Source organism: Herpailurus yagouaroundi, unplaced genomic scaffold (assembly GCF_014898765.1).
Source record: "Herpailurus yagouaroundi ecotype Mexico unplaced genomic scaffold, PumYag 29, whole genome shotgun sequence".
Classification (NCBI taxonomy): domain Eukaryota; kingdom Metazoa; phylum Chordata; class Mammalia; order Carnivora; family Felidae; genus Herpailurus; species Herpailurus yagouaroundi.
This window is the reverse complement of record NW_024412377.1, coordinates 52,884,229-52,902,259: the sequence shown is the minus strand read 5'-3', so window position 1 is coordinate 52,902,259 and position 18,031 is coordinate 52,884,229. Positions and strand designations below refer to the sequence as shown.

At 36.3% G+C, this 18,031-nt stretch overlaps 1 protein-coding gene across 4 annotated transcripts in view; it reads right to left on the bottom strand.

The window, feature by feature from the left end:
- Positions 1-18,031, bottom strand: part of GABRA1 (gamma-aminobutyric acid type A receptor subunit alpha1) — a 60,894-nt gene that overhangs the window by 19,695 nt on the left and 23,168 nt on the right. For all 4 annotated transcript variants that reach the window (XM_040444028.1, XM_040444044.1, XM_040444035.1 and 1 more), the window contains 3 exons: positions 13,391-13,611; positions 11,063-11,145; positions 4,026-4,169 (listed from right to left, as the gene is read on the bottom strand). In XM_040444028.1, the coding sequence (XP_040299962.1) occupies positions 4,026-4,169; positions 11,063-11,145; positions 13,391-13,611 (448 nt within the window). The remainder of the gene's footprint in view (positions 1-4,025; positions 4,170-11,062; positions 11,146-13,390; positions 13,612-18,031) is intronic.

Here is an 18,031-nt window from a genome sequence, read left to right as displayed (position 1 = left end):
AGGTCAGGAAGTTAATAAGTGGTAAAACCAACATTCATTCAAAACTTCATGGCATAATTCCAGAGCCCACACTCTTAAATCCATGATGCACCACATTATAGGATTTCACACATGTCTACATTTCCTGTTTCTAGTCATGTGGTTGAGAGCACTCTGCAGCTAGACTACCCAGGTTCAAATCCCAGCTCTGCCAATGCCTTGCTGTATGACCTAAGAAGAATAGTTAAATCTCCCTGGATTCAATTATGTCCCATCTGTATAATGGTTATAGTAAGAATAATACCTATATCCTGGGATTGTTGTGATGATTTGAACAATGGCAAGTGCAGGTTAGCTATTTATATCAATCAACTATGAGCTTCTTGAAGGCAGGAATTATGTGTCCTTCATCTATCTTTTCCAGGCCCAATTACAATGTCAAACACAGTAAGTGAGCAAATGGCTGAAGGAATTAGTTAATAAATAAATTAATAACATAGGATTGTATTGGATTTGAGAGCTGACTGGTCTCATCATTTAGTGTGCCTTTAAGGTTTCTCTCTGCCAGGTGACTAGCTGTACTTCAAACTAAATCTCCAACTTACTTTCTTCTCCAAAATTTTATGGCAGACTCCAGAGAAAGATTGTGCTTTAGTGGGTTTGTACTGAATTTACAAATCCAGGGATTGAACTGAACCTCTTATTTCCCCCCTCCTAGGTCACAGAAAAAGACCACTGAAAAAGACCACTGGTGTTCACATGTGAGTTGGCTCAGGCAAGTAGGGCAACCCCTTCTAAGAGGTGATCTATATTGCTTCTCTCCCCACAGAGAAATTTAAGGTAGAAGATGGTTTTTATCTAGTCATTCTCAACGTGTGTGCTCTTTCTTGCTATCATTCCTAGTCTTCTGGCAGAAACAGGGAGGTAGCAGCACTCAGTGCCATTTTAACTTACTGTTTTTAGGGCTCCACAAGGATATTTGAAATATGGGATGGAAGACCTTAGAAAAGATCTTTGTTTCTTCCTACAGAAATCTATCAGGGTGGGTTTTTGATGAGCTAAAGGGGACCCAGAAGAAGTATAGTTCAGTGACTTATCATGGAGATGAAAATGTACACCAAACTGAGCTCCTACATTGGAGAATTTGCTCACTAGTTTCCTCGCCTCCCTTTCTCCCATCCCCCAAACAATATCCATTACGGGAATGATAAGAAAAAATTTTTATTTGTACAGATAAACTTGCTGTTCTAGCGCAGATGAGTACTTTTAATGTACGCAACTTATGAGGTCCAGCCAGAGTGGTGGTGGTAGATTAGGCCACTGCCTCTCATCTCCTATCCCCAATTTGTGCCTGTGTCTTATTTCTGAATAACTAGAACGTATATAGGCTAAAGCCTGATGAGGCCAGAGACGTCTCCAAGTTCATCAGACTAAGCCTTTCACTTTGAAGACATGGAAACTGGTCATAAAGAGGGATGCAGAGACATGTCAAGGTCACTAGCACTAGAAGTAGAGTGGAGGCACACCTTCCGTGAGTAATCCTCATGGTTTGTGTATACTTTTACTATTGAATACCTGCATGCCACTGAATTTGAATTATTGTTTCATTCACATCCCTCAGCCTCCATTCTACTGATATTAGATGGAGAATTTCTAGAGGGAAAGTCCTATGATTATTATTTTCAATGTTCTGGGCTTAAAATACTGATTATTTGGTTTCCAATAAATACAAATTAACAACATGAAAGTCAACCCCTGCAGTTACTCTTCCTTGATTATTCTAGGCTGGATACATTTCTTTTTTTATTCATTAATTCAAAATATTTAGTGTCTCCTCTGTTTTAGCTACTATAGTAAATAATAGGGATACAGAAGACAGATATGGTCCCTGCCCTCACAAAATGTTAATCACGGCACTTACCACCCATTTTGATAATTATAGTTTATATGTTTGTCTTCCTTTAGATTTCACATTCCATGACAGCAAGATCTCTGCCTTGTCTGTCATCAACTCTCCAGTGCCTGCCACAATATCCAAATAGCATTCGATTTTTAAAAGTAAACACTGCTCATTTTAGTATGTTTTCTCACTTGTGAAGAAAAAAACATTTTCACTATTTTCCATGTTATGTAATATCTTCAAGACTATAGCAATAACTGCTACATACCATTTTGAGTATTTACTATATGTAGCACTGTTTAATGTTTTATATTATCTCATCTTTAATGCAAAATTATAGAATCACCACTTCTTAGAAGACACCAGAGTTTCTTTTTTTTTTTTTTCAACGTTTATTTATTTTTGGGACAGAGAGAGACAGAGCATGAACGGGGGAGGGGCAGAGAGAGAGGGAGACACAGAATCGGAAACAGGCTCCAGGCTCTGAGCTATCAGCCCAGAGCCCGACGCGGGGCTCGAACTCACAGACCGCGAGATTGTGACCTGGCTGAAGTCGGACGCTTAACCGACTGCGCCACCCAGGCGCCCCAAAAGACACCAGAGTTTCTAATTGGATACAGGACTTTCCCAAAGTCACCAGGCTTCTATGTGGCAGGACCAAGATTTGAGTCTACCTATTTCTCACTGCAAAGTTGAAAACTTTATACTATGCCACATGTATTTTTAATGTTGGCAAAACTGAGGAGCAATTTTCTCCATTTTTCAAAATAAGAAACATAAACATTTGAATTTACAGATTAGCCATGGTTTCTATAAAGTAAGCAAAAGGCAGATACCATTAAGCAGGAATTTTCCAATAACCAGAATAAGATATATTGACCTATTACATGAACATGTTAGAATTATCAGGGTCCTAATATAAAGCCTGAAACATAAGGAAGAAATTTTTCTTAGAAAATCAGCACTTCTACCCTTACATATTACCAAATTGCATTTTTTAGAAATTATAAATCAAAGTGAATGAACTAATGTAAAATTTTAAAGACAACAATAAACTTGTTAAGTCTTCAATAGTTGAGCATAACTAAAAGTATTAGGATTGAGGGAGGGTTAAAATCCAAACTTTATAATTTTCCAGCCTGATGATCACATTACATTTAGTCATAAAATGGATATTTATATAACTAAACTCTTAATTTCTTGAAGCAACTTTAAAAGTTTAAAGTTTTGGGTCCAGCTGCTTAATAGTTATCTGATCTAGTTCTCAGTATTCTGTTGGTAAAGCAGTTACAATACTAAGAAGAATGGTACCTCACCTACTTTTAATTCCAAAGTGAAGTGGTCAGTAATGTAATTATGTTTCTGTGGAATTTAGCTGTGGAAGATCCATCGCTGGAGACATGAATGGATAGGTTTATGTTGAAGAAATTGACTTTTGGTATCATATGTGTAGAGGTCACTGCTACAAATGCACGAAGATTCATCAAATCATGGCAATAAATTGGGCGTAGATGATATTAATAGCTAACATTTATTAAGAATTTTTTCATGGGGCACCTGGGTGCCTCAGTTGGTTAAGAGTCTGACGTCAGCTCAGGTCATGATCTTGTGGTTTGTGAGTTTGAGCCCCATATCGGGCTATGTGCTGACAGCTCAGGGTCTGGAGCCTGCTTCAGATTCTGGGTCTCCCTCTCTTTCTGCCCCTCCCCCACTCATGCTTTGTCTCTCTCTGTCTCTCAAAAAATAAGTAAACATTAAAAAAATTTAAAAAAAAAGATTTTTTTATGTGCCAGAAAATATCATAAGCACTCTTTATGGATTTAATTTATTTCTTCCACAATCATCAGGTAAGGTAGGAGTAAGAATTTAATCCGTACATTCTTCCCCAGAAGTTCACATTCCTAAATACTCTGCTACCCTGATCACATAGAACCAGTACCTTATTTTGCCAAGAAAGAAACAGAGGCCAAAAGACGTTAAATGCTGAATCCAAGGGCAAAACTCTATAAACTCGCTTAATTGGTCCTGGTTTAGCAGAATTTCTTGTTTCTATATGTGTTATTGAAGACCTTACTGAATTCTCACATTCTCACAAAAACAGCTTATATTTCTTCTGAAATATCTGGAATAATCAAATGGCACTTACCTGTACTAGATTGAACAATTCCAGAATCTACTGTTTGCCCAAGAAGGTCATACTGATTTAGGCGTGATCCATCTTCTGCTACAACCACTGAGCGTGCTGGCTCTCTGGTCCACTCATAAACAACTTCTGCTCTGGTATAGGCATCTGAAAGGAAAGAAGGGTACATGGCCCATGTGTTATGCTACTTTCATTCTCCTAATTATTTGGTGAGTCCTATCAGTTTCATATTTTCTATTGCATGGTTGCAGAGGGCAGGCCAGGAAAGGAGAGCCCATATCCCTTAGTTTAGAACACTAAAACACATTTTCCTGACTTGTTCAGTCATCTGTTCACTCTTACAACAAATGGTTATTAAGCATCTACAAAAGACAAAGTGCCTTACTGAAAATATGCTACTGAACATAACTAACAAGGTTCCCTACCGCTGTGACAGTAATGGGGACAAAAACAGATAAGCTAATAAACATATAACTTCAAGTAGTGTTAAATGCAATAAAACCATTCACAATAGGTAAGAGGGTAGAGAATGCACTTATTTTAGGTGAAAGACTCAGAGAGGGTCATTGTGGAAATGACAATTATATGCATGACAGAAATGAGAGTAGGCTATATAAATCTTGGGGAAGAGTTTGATAGATAAATGAACAAACAATTTTTTTTTTCCTCTGGTGCAGGTAAAAGCGTGATATGTTTGAGTAAGAACAGGAATACCAATATGGGCAGAGCTGAAGTCCATATGAGATGACATAAGGTTAGAGGTAGTAGCCTGGGTCCAGATTATGTCTGGCCAGCAGAAGGTCATGATAAATGTAAAAAGTAACACTGGAAATTTTACTGAACATCTGTTTCTAAAGGAAGTCCGATTTTACTTCTTTTTACATTAATTCTCCTTTTAATAGATATTTACTATGACAATGATGATGTTGATGAGTGACACCATTTAGCTCATTACACTTCTCAATTGTTTTCATTTACCATATCAGTTTTAACCTAGTCATCCTTCTATATGAGAAGCTAGGTCAAAATCCTGATTCATTACTCAGGAAAGTTGGGGGAAGAATTGTACAGAATAAGTGAGAAGAAGAAGAGATTCCATAGTTTTTCTGGTGGTCACAGAACACCCACTACACATAGGGTGGAAAGATAGTACACACTTTCCTCTCTTGAGATGTAGAGTGATATTAAAAGTTAAAAGACTATTAGATTAGCAAAAGCAAAGTTTCCAGGGTGATTGAGAGGCAGATATGTTGGCAAAAGTTGGCTTTACTGTAAAAGCTTTATCCCTTACCCAATTTCTGCAGTAGGCATGGTAGACAAAATGCCCAGGGTCCACAATATCTTCAGGTGGACAAATAATGTTTTAATTTCTTTTAAAATCAGAAAAAAAAGTGATCCCATTTGGGTTTTATTAATCTTTATACAAATATAGTCCTCAAGTATAAAAGTTTAAAATATAAAATTATAAATCAAAGTATAGTTTTAATATACATTTTTTGAGGAATTGTTCAAAAAAGGCAAACGTGCCTAGAGCCCATAAAAGTCATAATGCATCCCTGCTTTACCCATCCCCTCCCATCCCAAGGTAACCAAACTTGGGTGTGTTTTTTTTCAAATCTTTATTTGTCCAAACTCAAATATTATGAGATATGAAGTGATCATTGCATTTTTACACACACGTGAAGCTGCCATAAAAAAGATGAGAGCCGTGCCCCTCATTCTCTGAACAAAAGCTTTTTTCTGTCTCTGGGATGAGTTTTGCAGAAGGTGCAGTCAATATTAGTATTAGTATTCTCCTAATTTTACATGGGTACCCCATCTGCTCCAGCATTACTTCTGGACAGGTTGATAGTCAAGTTCAAGTATATTTTTTTATCAAATTTTCCAGGAGTTTGAGAGAATATACTAGAAATTAATTTAGTGGTTATTGCTTCTTTCATAAATATGTAAGACTGATAAATGAATAGTTTTGGAATCTGTTCTCACTGATTTTTCTTTTTTAATTGTGGCTCTCCTCATTGACTTTTTTCATGGCACTAGTCTTGTATGTATGTACATATGTATGTACGTATATATGTGTGTGTGTATTTATTCACAGCTTTATTAAGGTATAATTGACAAAAATGTAAGACATTTAAAGTGTACAACATGAGGATTTGATATACATATGCATTGTGAAATAATTCCTACCATTGAGTTAACACATCTCATTGACTTAAAAATGTTTTGAATCATTTTAGCATTGCATTTGTTAGAGAGGAGGATTGCATTTGTTAATAGCATCTGAAACATGATTTATTTTTATAAAATCCCTCAAAGAGTGCAGAGCACATTAGTTTGAGAACCATATTGCTTACAATTTGTAGGTACCTATATTCAGTAAAATATTTTTCTGATCATGATAAAATTTTTTAATGGGCCTTATCTAAGAAGACATATCAAGTTTATGATAACAAAGAATCATTGATTGTTAATATGGAAGGACTTTAGAGGTGATATAGCTTATCTCATTTTACAGATGATAGACCGAAGCACAGAAACTGTGAATGACTTGTTTAAGGGTGCATAGCTGTATAGTGGGAAAACCGAAGTAAGAGCATAGGATGACATCCATTCTACTCCAGTGCTATTGATAAAGATATTCTAGGCAAAAACTGTATATTAGATGCTTAAAATCCAAGTAAGGATACTTGTTGGTCAAGTAATTAGGGATGAAACCAATTATACACTTTGTGTCATTTCATAACTAATAAAAAAAAAAAAAACTCTTGCTACTGTATTACACTAGCATTAGCAACAGTGCCTGGACTCCCTATTTTTTTGTACCTCATCATGTGTTGCCAATGGGCTGCTAATATAATTTTAGAGGAAAAGATCTGTTGCCATTGACTTCTCATGTCATATAATTCCATGTCTGATTCTTGCAACTTGTTAGAAACTCCATTGTGCACAAAATCTACAATAAACATGACATTGTTGTGAAAGTGGAGATTACGTATTGTTCATGTCTCTCAGTGGAAATCTCCCAAAATGCAGAGTAGATCCACATGGTGAAATGGGTGATGGGGATTAAGGAGGCCACTGTGAGGAGCACCGAGTGTTTTATGGAAGTGTGGAATGACTATATTGTACACCTGAATACATTACACTGTATGCTAACTAACTGGAATTTAAATAAAAATTAAAAAAATGGCATTTTAAGATGTAAAAGACAGATATACATAAGGCATCGTAATAGGTAATATACCTTATTTCTTCATTTCAGTATCTAGTAGAAAGTAGGTCTATGAAAACTTCCTTCCTTTGAGACTATTCAGCAAAGAGAAAAGAAGCTTAAAGAGAACCTTCAGCTATTTAGTCAAAATGTTAAGCTCAGATTTCAAATAAATGCGCAGATTACCTAAGAAAAATTTAAAATATAAGACAAAAAGTTTTGGTTGGGGTTATGAAAGAACTTTCTGGGGCTACAGCACTGGAAGCATAGACTTGGTATCAGAAGAGCAGCTACTTATAGACACTATCATTTTACATTTAGGAGCCTTCATCTCTCCATTTGTATGAAGCGGGTGCACTGAATAATTTCTAAAGTTATTTATTGTTCAGAATTCACTTACATTTCTACTTATCCCTCTCTCCTTATTTACAAAGCACTGTGCTTGATAGTCAGGGAACCATCACTTATCAAGTCCTTTCTAGATCTAGCACTTGCTTAGATATTCTTTTCAGAATATAACCTGAATCTCTTATTTTAATTTTTTAAAGGTTTATTTATATTTGAGAGAGTCGGAGAGAGTGCAAGCAGTGGTAGGGCGGGGGGGGGGGGGCGGGGGCAGAGGATCCAAACTGGGCTCTGAGCTGACAATGCAAAGCCTGACGTGGGGCTCGAGCTCATCAACCATGAGATCATGATCTGAGCTGAAGTCAGAAGCTCAACTGACTAAGCCACCCAGCCACCCCTGAATCTCTTCTTTTAGTATCAAAGCCCCATTTGTATTTTCCTCAAAATGTAGTTAAAAGACGTCAGCTGGAGCATGCATGTTGTCTTCTGGTTATCTGGCCTTATGAAGAGGGCTCTATCCCCAATAAGCAAAAAATGTGATGTAACACTGACAATCAGGGTCTAATGGAGAGTGGTAAGGAAAAACATCTGCTTTTCTGAGCTTAGTTCTTATCAACATATGGATGAGGTTGCCCTGGATGCTTCATAAACATAGATTACTTAGTGTTCTACTAAATTATTACCAAATCCTCTATCTTATCTCTTGCTTATTCTCTTCTCTGACATTTTGGCAAGACATTTGCTTCAAAAACTGGGCCAAAGCAATTTTAGCACACGTTTGCCTCAGTTTCTTCATTTCAGAAGTGTGCTGACTAGGCCAGGTCAGAGAACTAACCATACAATAAATCAACCACTGTGGCTTCTCAAGCCAATGGCAGGCAACGGTAATTAGTCATGGTGCTCTCCCACTGAGCTCCAATGCTTACCTTTCAGTGTCAAGTCTTTTCTGTTTCTTTAATTCCCCACAGGCCTGAAATTGGCTATCTTTTCTGAGACTTAAACATTGAAGGGGCATTTTAAACCTGATTGTTATAATTTTTATCCATTCAATAAATATTTACTGAATGTCTCCATTATATCAGGCTCTGTGCTAGGAAATGCTGAAAAAAAATAGACTGTACTCTCATGGAGTTTACAGTCCCCAGACAATAAAAATGTCAACCAATAAATAAAACTAATAATTATTGCTGTAATATATCTAAATTAAATATGTATTGTAATCAAGAAGACTGGCAGGACTGTATGTAAATTTAGATAAGGTCATTAGGGAAGGCCCTAGGAAATGTCATTTATACTGAGAAGTGGAAAAATAAAAGAAGCCAGTCCCATTAAGAACCAAGGGAAGAGTAATCCAAATAGAGAAAAGAGTATGTAAAAAGGCTCTGAGGTGGAAAACAGATTTTTATTTTTCTTACACAAGACACTACTTGTTTTCTACTCACTATCCATTTCTCCCTTCCTAAAATACCTCCTATTTTCTTCTTAAGTAGGCTGACAATGTGCCTACTTAAGAATATTTCTTCCCAGCCTAATTTGCAGTTAGCATGGGCAATGGGACACATCTTTGATTAATGAGATGTGAGCAAATGCCTGCTAAGATTTTAGGGAAAGCTTTTATCTTTTTGATACAGGTGCTAGTTCTTTCTTCTTTGTCCACTGTTCTTTGTTTTTAAAGCAGATGCAATGACTAGAGTTGCAGCAGCCATTTTGTGATCAGGAAGAACATCTAAGGGCATCTTAAAACATCATCCTTGTTGAGATGCTGACTAACCAATAATCAACCAACAATCACTTACCTTAATTCATCTCATATAAAAATATAAACTATTTTTTTCAGCTATACAAACTGCTTGAAAACATTCCTGACTAATATACTAAACAAGTAATTTGTTGTCCAAGACAAGGTATTTCTGAAAGTAAAAGGGGGCACTATTAGTAGTTATGCCATGATATTAGGCATAAAATAAGTATAGTCCCAGGCAAACTATAATGAATGATTTTCCTAACTATAAGATTATTTTGTGGATTGGATGAACTGATACATATTCAAATGTTTAATATACTATCTGACCTACAAGTAACACATAATGCATCATATTATTGTTAAAAATGAAAGTGGTAACCAAGAGAAAACATAGTAGTCCATAACATAGAATATACATTAAATTGGGGAAAGAGTGGGAAGGGGAGGGTTACCACCAAAGGCCTGTTTGGCTGACAATTTTTTAAGTAGTTTGTCCTTGGGTTTCAGTAGGGAATTAGATTTATAAATAGAGACACTTGTCTCTCCATGAGGAGTGCTGCTAGGAGCCTGAAGGCCCTTTGCTATTTTCTTTGCTTGCTGTCTTCCTACACTACCCCTATTTTTTTTTCTATGAATCATATCTTCACCAAAATAGTTGCTTAGACTGTCTGTCTAGTGGGAACAGAAAGCTGGTTAGGTAGTCCAGCAGTTGACTCAGTATTTGTAAGTAACTCTCCTGCAGGAAACCAGGAATACACTGGTCTCACTCACTTTCTGCGTGTGTGCTATTCAAAGCAGAAGGATAAAGGAGGACCAGAGAACCTGACTCCATTGGCCAAGGTTCTCTTGGCTCCTCTGATGTGTGCCTGCATATTTTCAAATAGCAGAAGCCCAGACAATTATCATAAAGGTATCTAGGATACCTCCAAAAGCATTAATAGACACATGGATTTCATGGTATATCCAAACAGACCTAGAAGTCTTCTAAAGACTATGATTAGGGTAAGTTCTTTTCTGGCAATATATTTTTTTTGGTGTAGGCTTCATTATTAAGAAAAAAGTACCATCTGTTGCTGCCACCTACCAATATTTCTATCTGATAAACAATGTGCAATATTCTTTTTAAAATTTTTTTAATGTTTATTTTTGAGAGAGAGAGAGAGAGAGAGAGAGAGAGAGATAGCAGGGGAGGGGCAGAGACATAGAGACACAGAATCCAAAGCAGTCTCCAGGCTCTGAACTGTCAGCATGGAACCCAACGCAGGGCCCAAACTCACAAACTGTGAGATCATGACCCAAGCTGAAGTCGAACGCTTAACGAACTGAGCCACCCAGGTGCCCCACAACTTGCAATATTCTTAAGGTTAAACAAATGTCATCAATGATGCAAAATAAACATAACGATCTCCATTTATTGGAAGGAAGATATTATATATGGGGTAAAAACATCCATACTCCTCTTGTTTTTCTATTAATACAACTTTAACAAAAGTAGAATTTTTCTAATTAATTAAATCCATTCTTTCTCATTGAGGAGATAGGGAATAATGTCTTCCTAAAATAACATTAAAAATGAAATAAAAGATTATTACTTATAGAAAGTACTTGCAGCAAATAGCTATTTAAACTTTCTTCATGCTATTTACATTTCTAACAGACGTTATTAACCGCAGCTTTCTTTACTAAAGATGGAGGTCTCTCATAAGAATAAAGAAAAATTAAAAGAAATTTACTCACAGCTTCCAAATTTTAGTGGGCAGGCATGGGCATCCATAGGGAAGTCCTCTAAATGCATTGGACACTCAGCTCTCACTGTCAGCCTTATCAATTAAAGAAAACAGCAGAAATAAACAAGAGCCCTATAGATTAGATACTTTCTGATAAGTACAAATGGTGTGTTACTAACTATAGCAAATATATTAACAAAGCAAGAGAGGCCCACACAAACTGCAGCACTATTCTGAGCTATTAATCAAAAGATCTAAAAGGAATTATTTACAACAATGACTGGATGACACCAGATTTTGTATGATGAGCAAGAATTGTTACTGTTTCCCAAGACAAGGATCATCACCTCATCCATTAAACCCAGCAAATATTTGGAGACTAAAATTAAATATAAGCAAATAAATGCTGGTATAAGACTTGGTGGAGAAGACATGGGTGGTGAGGAAGAGAAGAGAATGCTTTCTCTCCTCAGTGCAGCTCTCCCTATCTCCTTCCATCTCCTTCCCAAAAAAGCACCAAATGCATAAACCAACAAAGGAGTAGGTAAAGGAGGAAATGTCCGCAGGCCTTGTGAGATTGATAATAACATAGAGTCTCCTTGAGATTTTGCATGTGATCTCACTATATTCTAACCATTTCATTTTCTTTACAAATCTCTGACTAATGGAAGCCAGGACTCTGCTGTGCTTCTCTTTAGTTCCTCTCTTCAGAGAATATGAATTCTATTTATGTTTGAAAAAGGGTAAAGAAAAAATTTCACTGAAATATGTTTGATCTTGTTTGGTGGGAATTATGAAGGGATTTATGGTTTTTATAAAATATATTTACCCATATTATTAAGTAGCTCAAGAAATGTGGTCAGGATGGCTTTATAGCCAGTAAACTCATTAAGTGATTATAATACTGACTGAAGCAAATATGAAATGGGTAAATTAATGATTAAACTCACATTTTAAAATTAAAATATTAAGGAAAGTGATAACATATTAGCAAAGGTGGTGAGAAACTTATGAGATGGGAGATACAGTCTAGTTATTGATGAAGAAAAGTGAATATATCAGAAAGTATTAATTGGTAAACTTATCAGATATGCAAGTCCTGCCCTAAAAGAGTGCCAACTTGGAGGAATAAATACTGAACTTAGGCTCAAAAACAAGATATTTTTTACAAGGGGAGAATATTTCAAGTTTCAATTATAAATAGATCCTATTGGATAATCTGGAAAGGTCTCAACACATCTGTCCACTGATCTTCTATTTTCTTTCTTTCTTTTCTTTTTTTTTTGTGAGATTTTTTTTTCATTCTTTAAGTCCTATTATACATTTACTAGTTGAATCCAACATCTAAAATGGCTCTTGAGGCATTTTATTTTTCTTTCTTTTCCATTTGGATATTTTTGTATAAAAAGGTAGGAATCCTGGCAGCTTTCTTCAAAAGCAAACTATCACTCTATTCCCATGCTAAACAAATTCCATCAAGTCCAGGATTTTGCCTCCGTTACCTTTTCATGACAAAGGAATAATCGGACAGTCTGAATTACCAAGTACTGTCCAGATCTACAAAAACAACATTCTAACAAGTCACTTGGGTATGAAATCACTGCTTCCCTTAATAATGAGTTCTGGACAATTTTTAATTTCTCATGAATTAGCAGTATTCTAAACATCTTTTCTTTAAAAATATTCACAACTTTTTTGATTCATGTTTCCTTCATTCAATCATGAATGAATGAATGGTATCCAGCTGCTGGATTTTCAGTAATCTCAAAATGAGGGAAATGTTTATAAAGCAGAAACATATATATATATATATATATATATATATATATATATATACACATAATAGTATCATTATAAATTCTTCTAAATGTATACCTTCACATGAATCTATAGTTTTTAAGACCCTTATGCTGTCCTAATTTTTCCCCTTCCCTTTATTCCCTTCCCCCCTCTTTTTTTAAGTAGAAAAACTTTCAGATATATACTTTGAGATAGCTTCTAGAAATTTAATCTAGACTTTACTGGGATGCAGGAATATATGGGGTTAATAGTAGGGGAAGAATTTCCTTATACTGAATTAGAGTATGTTGGAGAGATATATCACTTAGTATACATTATAAATTTTTTCCCATTTTATCTAATCATTTTACTTAACACCTCAATACTTGCATAATATTTCAGTCAATTTATTTCTCACAACAGAGTAATTATTAAAGTTGTAGAATAGGGCAGACAGGAAACGAGACACTCTACCATGGCCCACTGGCTTCATGATCACATATATATGGGAGAGAAAGAAGTTCAGAAAGAGACCCAAACAGAACACAGTCATCCTTACCTCATGGTATACAACAAGGTACCATCCTCTGTGATCCTCAGGAGTTTGTTGGGCATGGTCATGTTGTGTGCCACTGACTTCTTTCCATTGTGAAAAAAGGTATCTGGAGTCCAGATCTTACTTGCCATTAGGTTATTTAACCGGAGAACTGTCATGGGTCCTTTAAATTTTAATCTTTCATCCTTCCAGCTTTGACGGAAAAATACATCTATTGTATATTCCTAGGTAATTTTGGAAAATGGCAAAGAGTACACTGAGCTATATTTTGCAATGCAAATAGCTTACACAGACCATGCATAATTTCTGTAACTTTAGAAGCAAAATATGAGCTAGGTGATGTTTCCAGAAGTAAACTTGTGGTAGCCTGTACATATTGGTGGCAGGTGAATCATTGGCTGGCATAATCATTTTTTAAAACACCTAAAATGCCTGAAATATTTCTTGGTCAGAAAATTTCCACTGATTATTTCCTGAGATATGTGAAAGGAAATTCATGTCCTACTCCCTACAGCTCCACCACAGCAGCACTCAAAAAAACCAGAATACAGTACACATAAAAAATAAAATTCATGTTAGAGCTTACTACATACAGGAAAATATTTAAATTAGGTTAATTCCAGTTATGAAGACCCAGCATAGTATCTGGAGCGGGGGTGGGGGTGGGAACAGTGCTTCCATAGTTTCTGAAAATCTCAGTCAATCTCAAATCATCCACTGTGGCTTCTATGGTTGTGTTTTCCTCTCTCTTGTTCCAGCTTCTAATAAGAGTGTGAGAATCCCATATCCTTTTTGGCTAAGTAAATTTTTTTCTTTTTCACATATAATGTGCAGAGACTTTCAATTCTCCACAACAAAGAACATTATGAGGATAAAGAATCTGTTTCACTGTTAATTGGGATCTTTGCCAAAAAAAAAAAAAATACAGAATACGCGGGTGTGTGTGAGTGTGTGTTTGTGAGATTATGTGTGTATAAGACACATGAGAAATGTGTGAAGCTCATCATCATTCACAGCCAGGGAATCTATTTATTTGAATAAACACAGCATTCCTTATGGCAATACCCAGAGACAAACATCTGCTAATCTGAAAACAAGCAATGTGACTTACCAGCTCCTAAAATTGAAAAGGGTAATATCCATCTTCCTTGCAGCACTTGCTACACTGACACTAAATTTCGAACTTAATGGTTTGAAATAAAGATTACCACATTCTCCATTAATCTTAGCTTGCTTCAAACTGGAAGAAAGACTAACTTGAAAACATCATGGTACATTTTCTTAATCCCCTAAACCTCAGAAAGCTGTTGTTGTTGTTGTTGTTGTTGTTGTTGTTGTTGTTTTTAATCGTATACATATAATCTTAAAGCATGCAGAATATATAATGTCTGTGTATAGACATTTTGTGCATGAATTTAACCACCTGTCTCTTTCTCAGGGTTTAAGTAAGATTGGGTAAAGACTGAATAAAGGTTTATGCTTCGGCCACATGTTTGGCATTGCTGAGCTCTTACTGATCAAGTAGCTAACAATTATTACTGCATAGTTTACAGTGTGTCAGGCATAGTGTTAAATGCTGATTGAGACAGCAACAAGGAAGTGTGACATAATGCCAGTTTATTTTTGTGGGCAAGAGAAAATACCTTGATTTTTGCTTAGGTTTTCCTGTGTCCGGAAGTGTGAGGTGAAAAAGCACTGAGATACATGACATAGGAATTTACTCACCAAGAAACATTTGTTAAGCATCTTTTAATTTAGCAGAGGGAGAAGCTGTTTAGATATGGATGCTGTAAGGGAAACTCATGTAGTGCGATGGGCTTGGAAAGGCATTTTCCATGAGGAGAGAAATGGGGAGGGAGTCTATGGGCTATGTGGGGAAGTGATACAGAGTAGCAGTGCTTACCCTGAAAGCAAATGGAAGGATTTACCCTGGGCTGTGTTTGTTCTCATCTCTGGACAACAGACAGGCTTATGAGATAGGGACATGATAATGATGATATTTCTATTACTCAGGAATCAGCCACATAAGCTCTATTTTCTGTCCAACTGAACTACTTTACCCTGTCAAACAGTAGAGGGAATAGTCACTTGTAAATCAAGATTTCAAGGATGCCTAAACTGACCATATTCCCATGAATCCAACAACTTTGCTTGTTTACTCACTCCAAGGAGATCTTTGAAAATGAAATGTTAAATATTTTAAAAACCTTAAAATGTATTTATTATCAAATCTTTAACAAGCTCTATCCCAAAGTCAATGATTCCAAAAAATTATGTCAAAACTTGCCAAATTGCTTTTTTTACATAGTTGTCATGTTTACAACCAGCTTTACTTACCTGTGCTAATGGCAGACATTGAAATGCCCAAATTCATTTATGAAATTCTCCCTTCAAATACCGTACTGGTGGCACAAACAGGCCACACACACACAGAAAATTAACTGGATAAGCTTTGATTCCCACGTTCCCTTCAGTTCAAAGTAGAAATGAAAATTGAAATAAAAGCACTTGATAATGATCAAAACTCATCTAATCAAGAGTGTAAATATTTGGTTTCTCATTTTCTATGAAAGGCCCTGCAATATTGCCATGGGAGCGGCAGGTGGCTCTTGGCATGACCTAACCCTCAGGGTCAGAGTTCATTAGGCCAGGATGGGCCAGAGCTTTCTTCAGGAAGCTGGAACAAGAGAGAGGAAATAGACCCATACATAGCATGATGGTTATGGATATAAGTTCCAAACTTGCTAATTAGAACTGAATTGTCTGTCTTCCAGATATATGACTTTAGGTCATTTTCTTGGCTTTCTAAACTCCAGTTTTTGACCTAGAAAGTGGGGATCATGGCAGTACTGATTTCACTGGCCTATTGTGAGAAGCGAGTTAATGCAAGTGAATAGCTTGCAAGAATGTCTGAAACATAGGAAGTTCTCAGTAAACATTAGAAGTTATTTGTCTCCCAATTTTTTGTTTGTTTGTTTCTAATCAACACAGATTTAGACTAGAGTTCAGTGTCACTGGGAATGAAAAAGTGCTATTTGTTTGGACAGGTAGCAGGATAGGAAACCTGAGGAAAGTGAGGTGGTCATAACTAAGCAAAGAAAAATCAGAAGGCACAAGAAAAGACTCTAGAGAAGACCGTCTGAACAAAGAGGAAGCTCTGGTGAAGAATCTGTTCAAGGTCTGGCGTTCCAGCCCCCACCATCCAAGTGAAGTCTCTCCAAGTGACCCTGTTCAATACAGTGGTCCCTGTAGAATTTGAGTCTTATTCTGAAGACTGGGATAAAACATCCGATATGTTTCTAAATAAATATTGTGTGGAAGTGTTCCCACTCGCACCAGCTATTACCATCTGTGTGTGCTCTGACTTCGTACATTTTAAGCACCATGGAAAACAGGGCTCTGTGATTGTGCTGCCTAGATATTTCTGTCAGAACCTAGTGCCCTGGGAATGTGCTGTTTGATTGCCAATTAATGGTTTTTAAAATAAAGCTAAGGAGTTGTCCTAATTTTGTTTTCTATTCCAGATGAAGTCAGATGCCTTGGGAGCGGCAGAGTCTCTAGGGACACAGAGCCTGAGTTCAAGTTGCTACCTAGATAGGTCACTTTCCTCCTCTGGAAAATGTGGATAATAATAATAATACGTAGGTAAAATACACAGTATGAGTTACTAGATGAAATATGATCTATAAAACTGTTAGCATGGTGCCTCACATATTATAAACATTCAATAGTGTTTATTATTAATTACACATTTTAGTAATTCTTATTTTAAAAACTATGAAGTTTTTCTGGTCTTGAAAAATAGCTTTTTCATTTGGCCTTCTAACTTTAATAGCCTCTAAATCATACTTTACTGCTCTTTATGCATAATTCTCCCATAATGTGGTTTAAAGTTTTGTTTGTTTGTTTGTTTGTTTACTTATTTTGAAAGAGAGAGAGAGACAGCAAAAGAGGGGCAGAGAGAGAGAATCCCAAGTAGGCTCAGCACTATCAGTGCAGAGCCCAGTTCAGGGCTCGATCCCACGAACCGAACTGTGTTATCATGACCTGAGCCGGAGTCAAGAGTCACGCTTAACTGACTGAGCCACCAAGGCGCCCCTCCCATAATGTGGTTTAAATAAGTAATCTTCCCAAATGACTTGGCCAGGTATAATTTCCACTAGCCACTTAGCATATCAGTTGTAGACCTGACTAATTTGGTCCTTTGACAGAACAACTCAAACATCGTCTGGTTCTGGAATTTTAGGCAATAAGAAGTATAACTGGCTTAGACACTCTGTTCCTTCTTCCTATCTGATATATGACAAAGGCCATGTATGAAAAGTAACTCATGATAATCATAGGGTTAATGCATGCATCTTTAGTCCAAGACAAAAACAGACAAACAAACAAACAAACAAACAACTGTGGTTCCTTAAATCACAATCTAAACTGATGACTCAAAAGTATATCAAATATTTTCAAGAGAAGTTTTTGATTGCATATACCTTTACTTGAACACTGTCCCTTAACAACTCCTATTGGGCATCTACTCTATGTGAGGCATTATGAAAGATGCCAGAGATAGACAATATTCACTTTTCATTATGATGATGATAATGATAATAATGAGGAGGAGGAGGAATAATATAATTATTAGTGTGT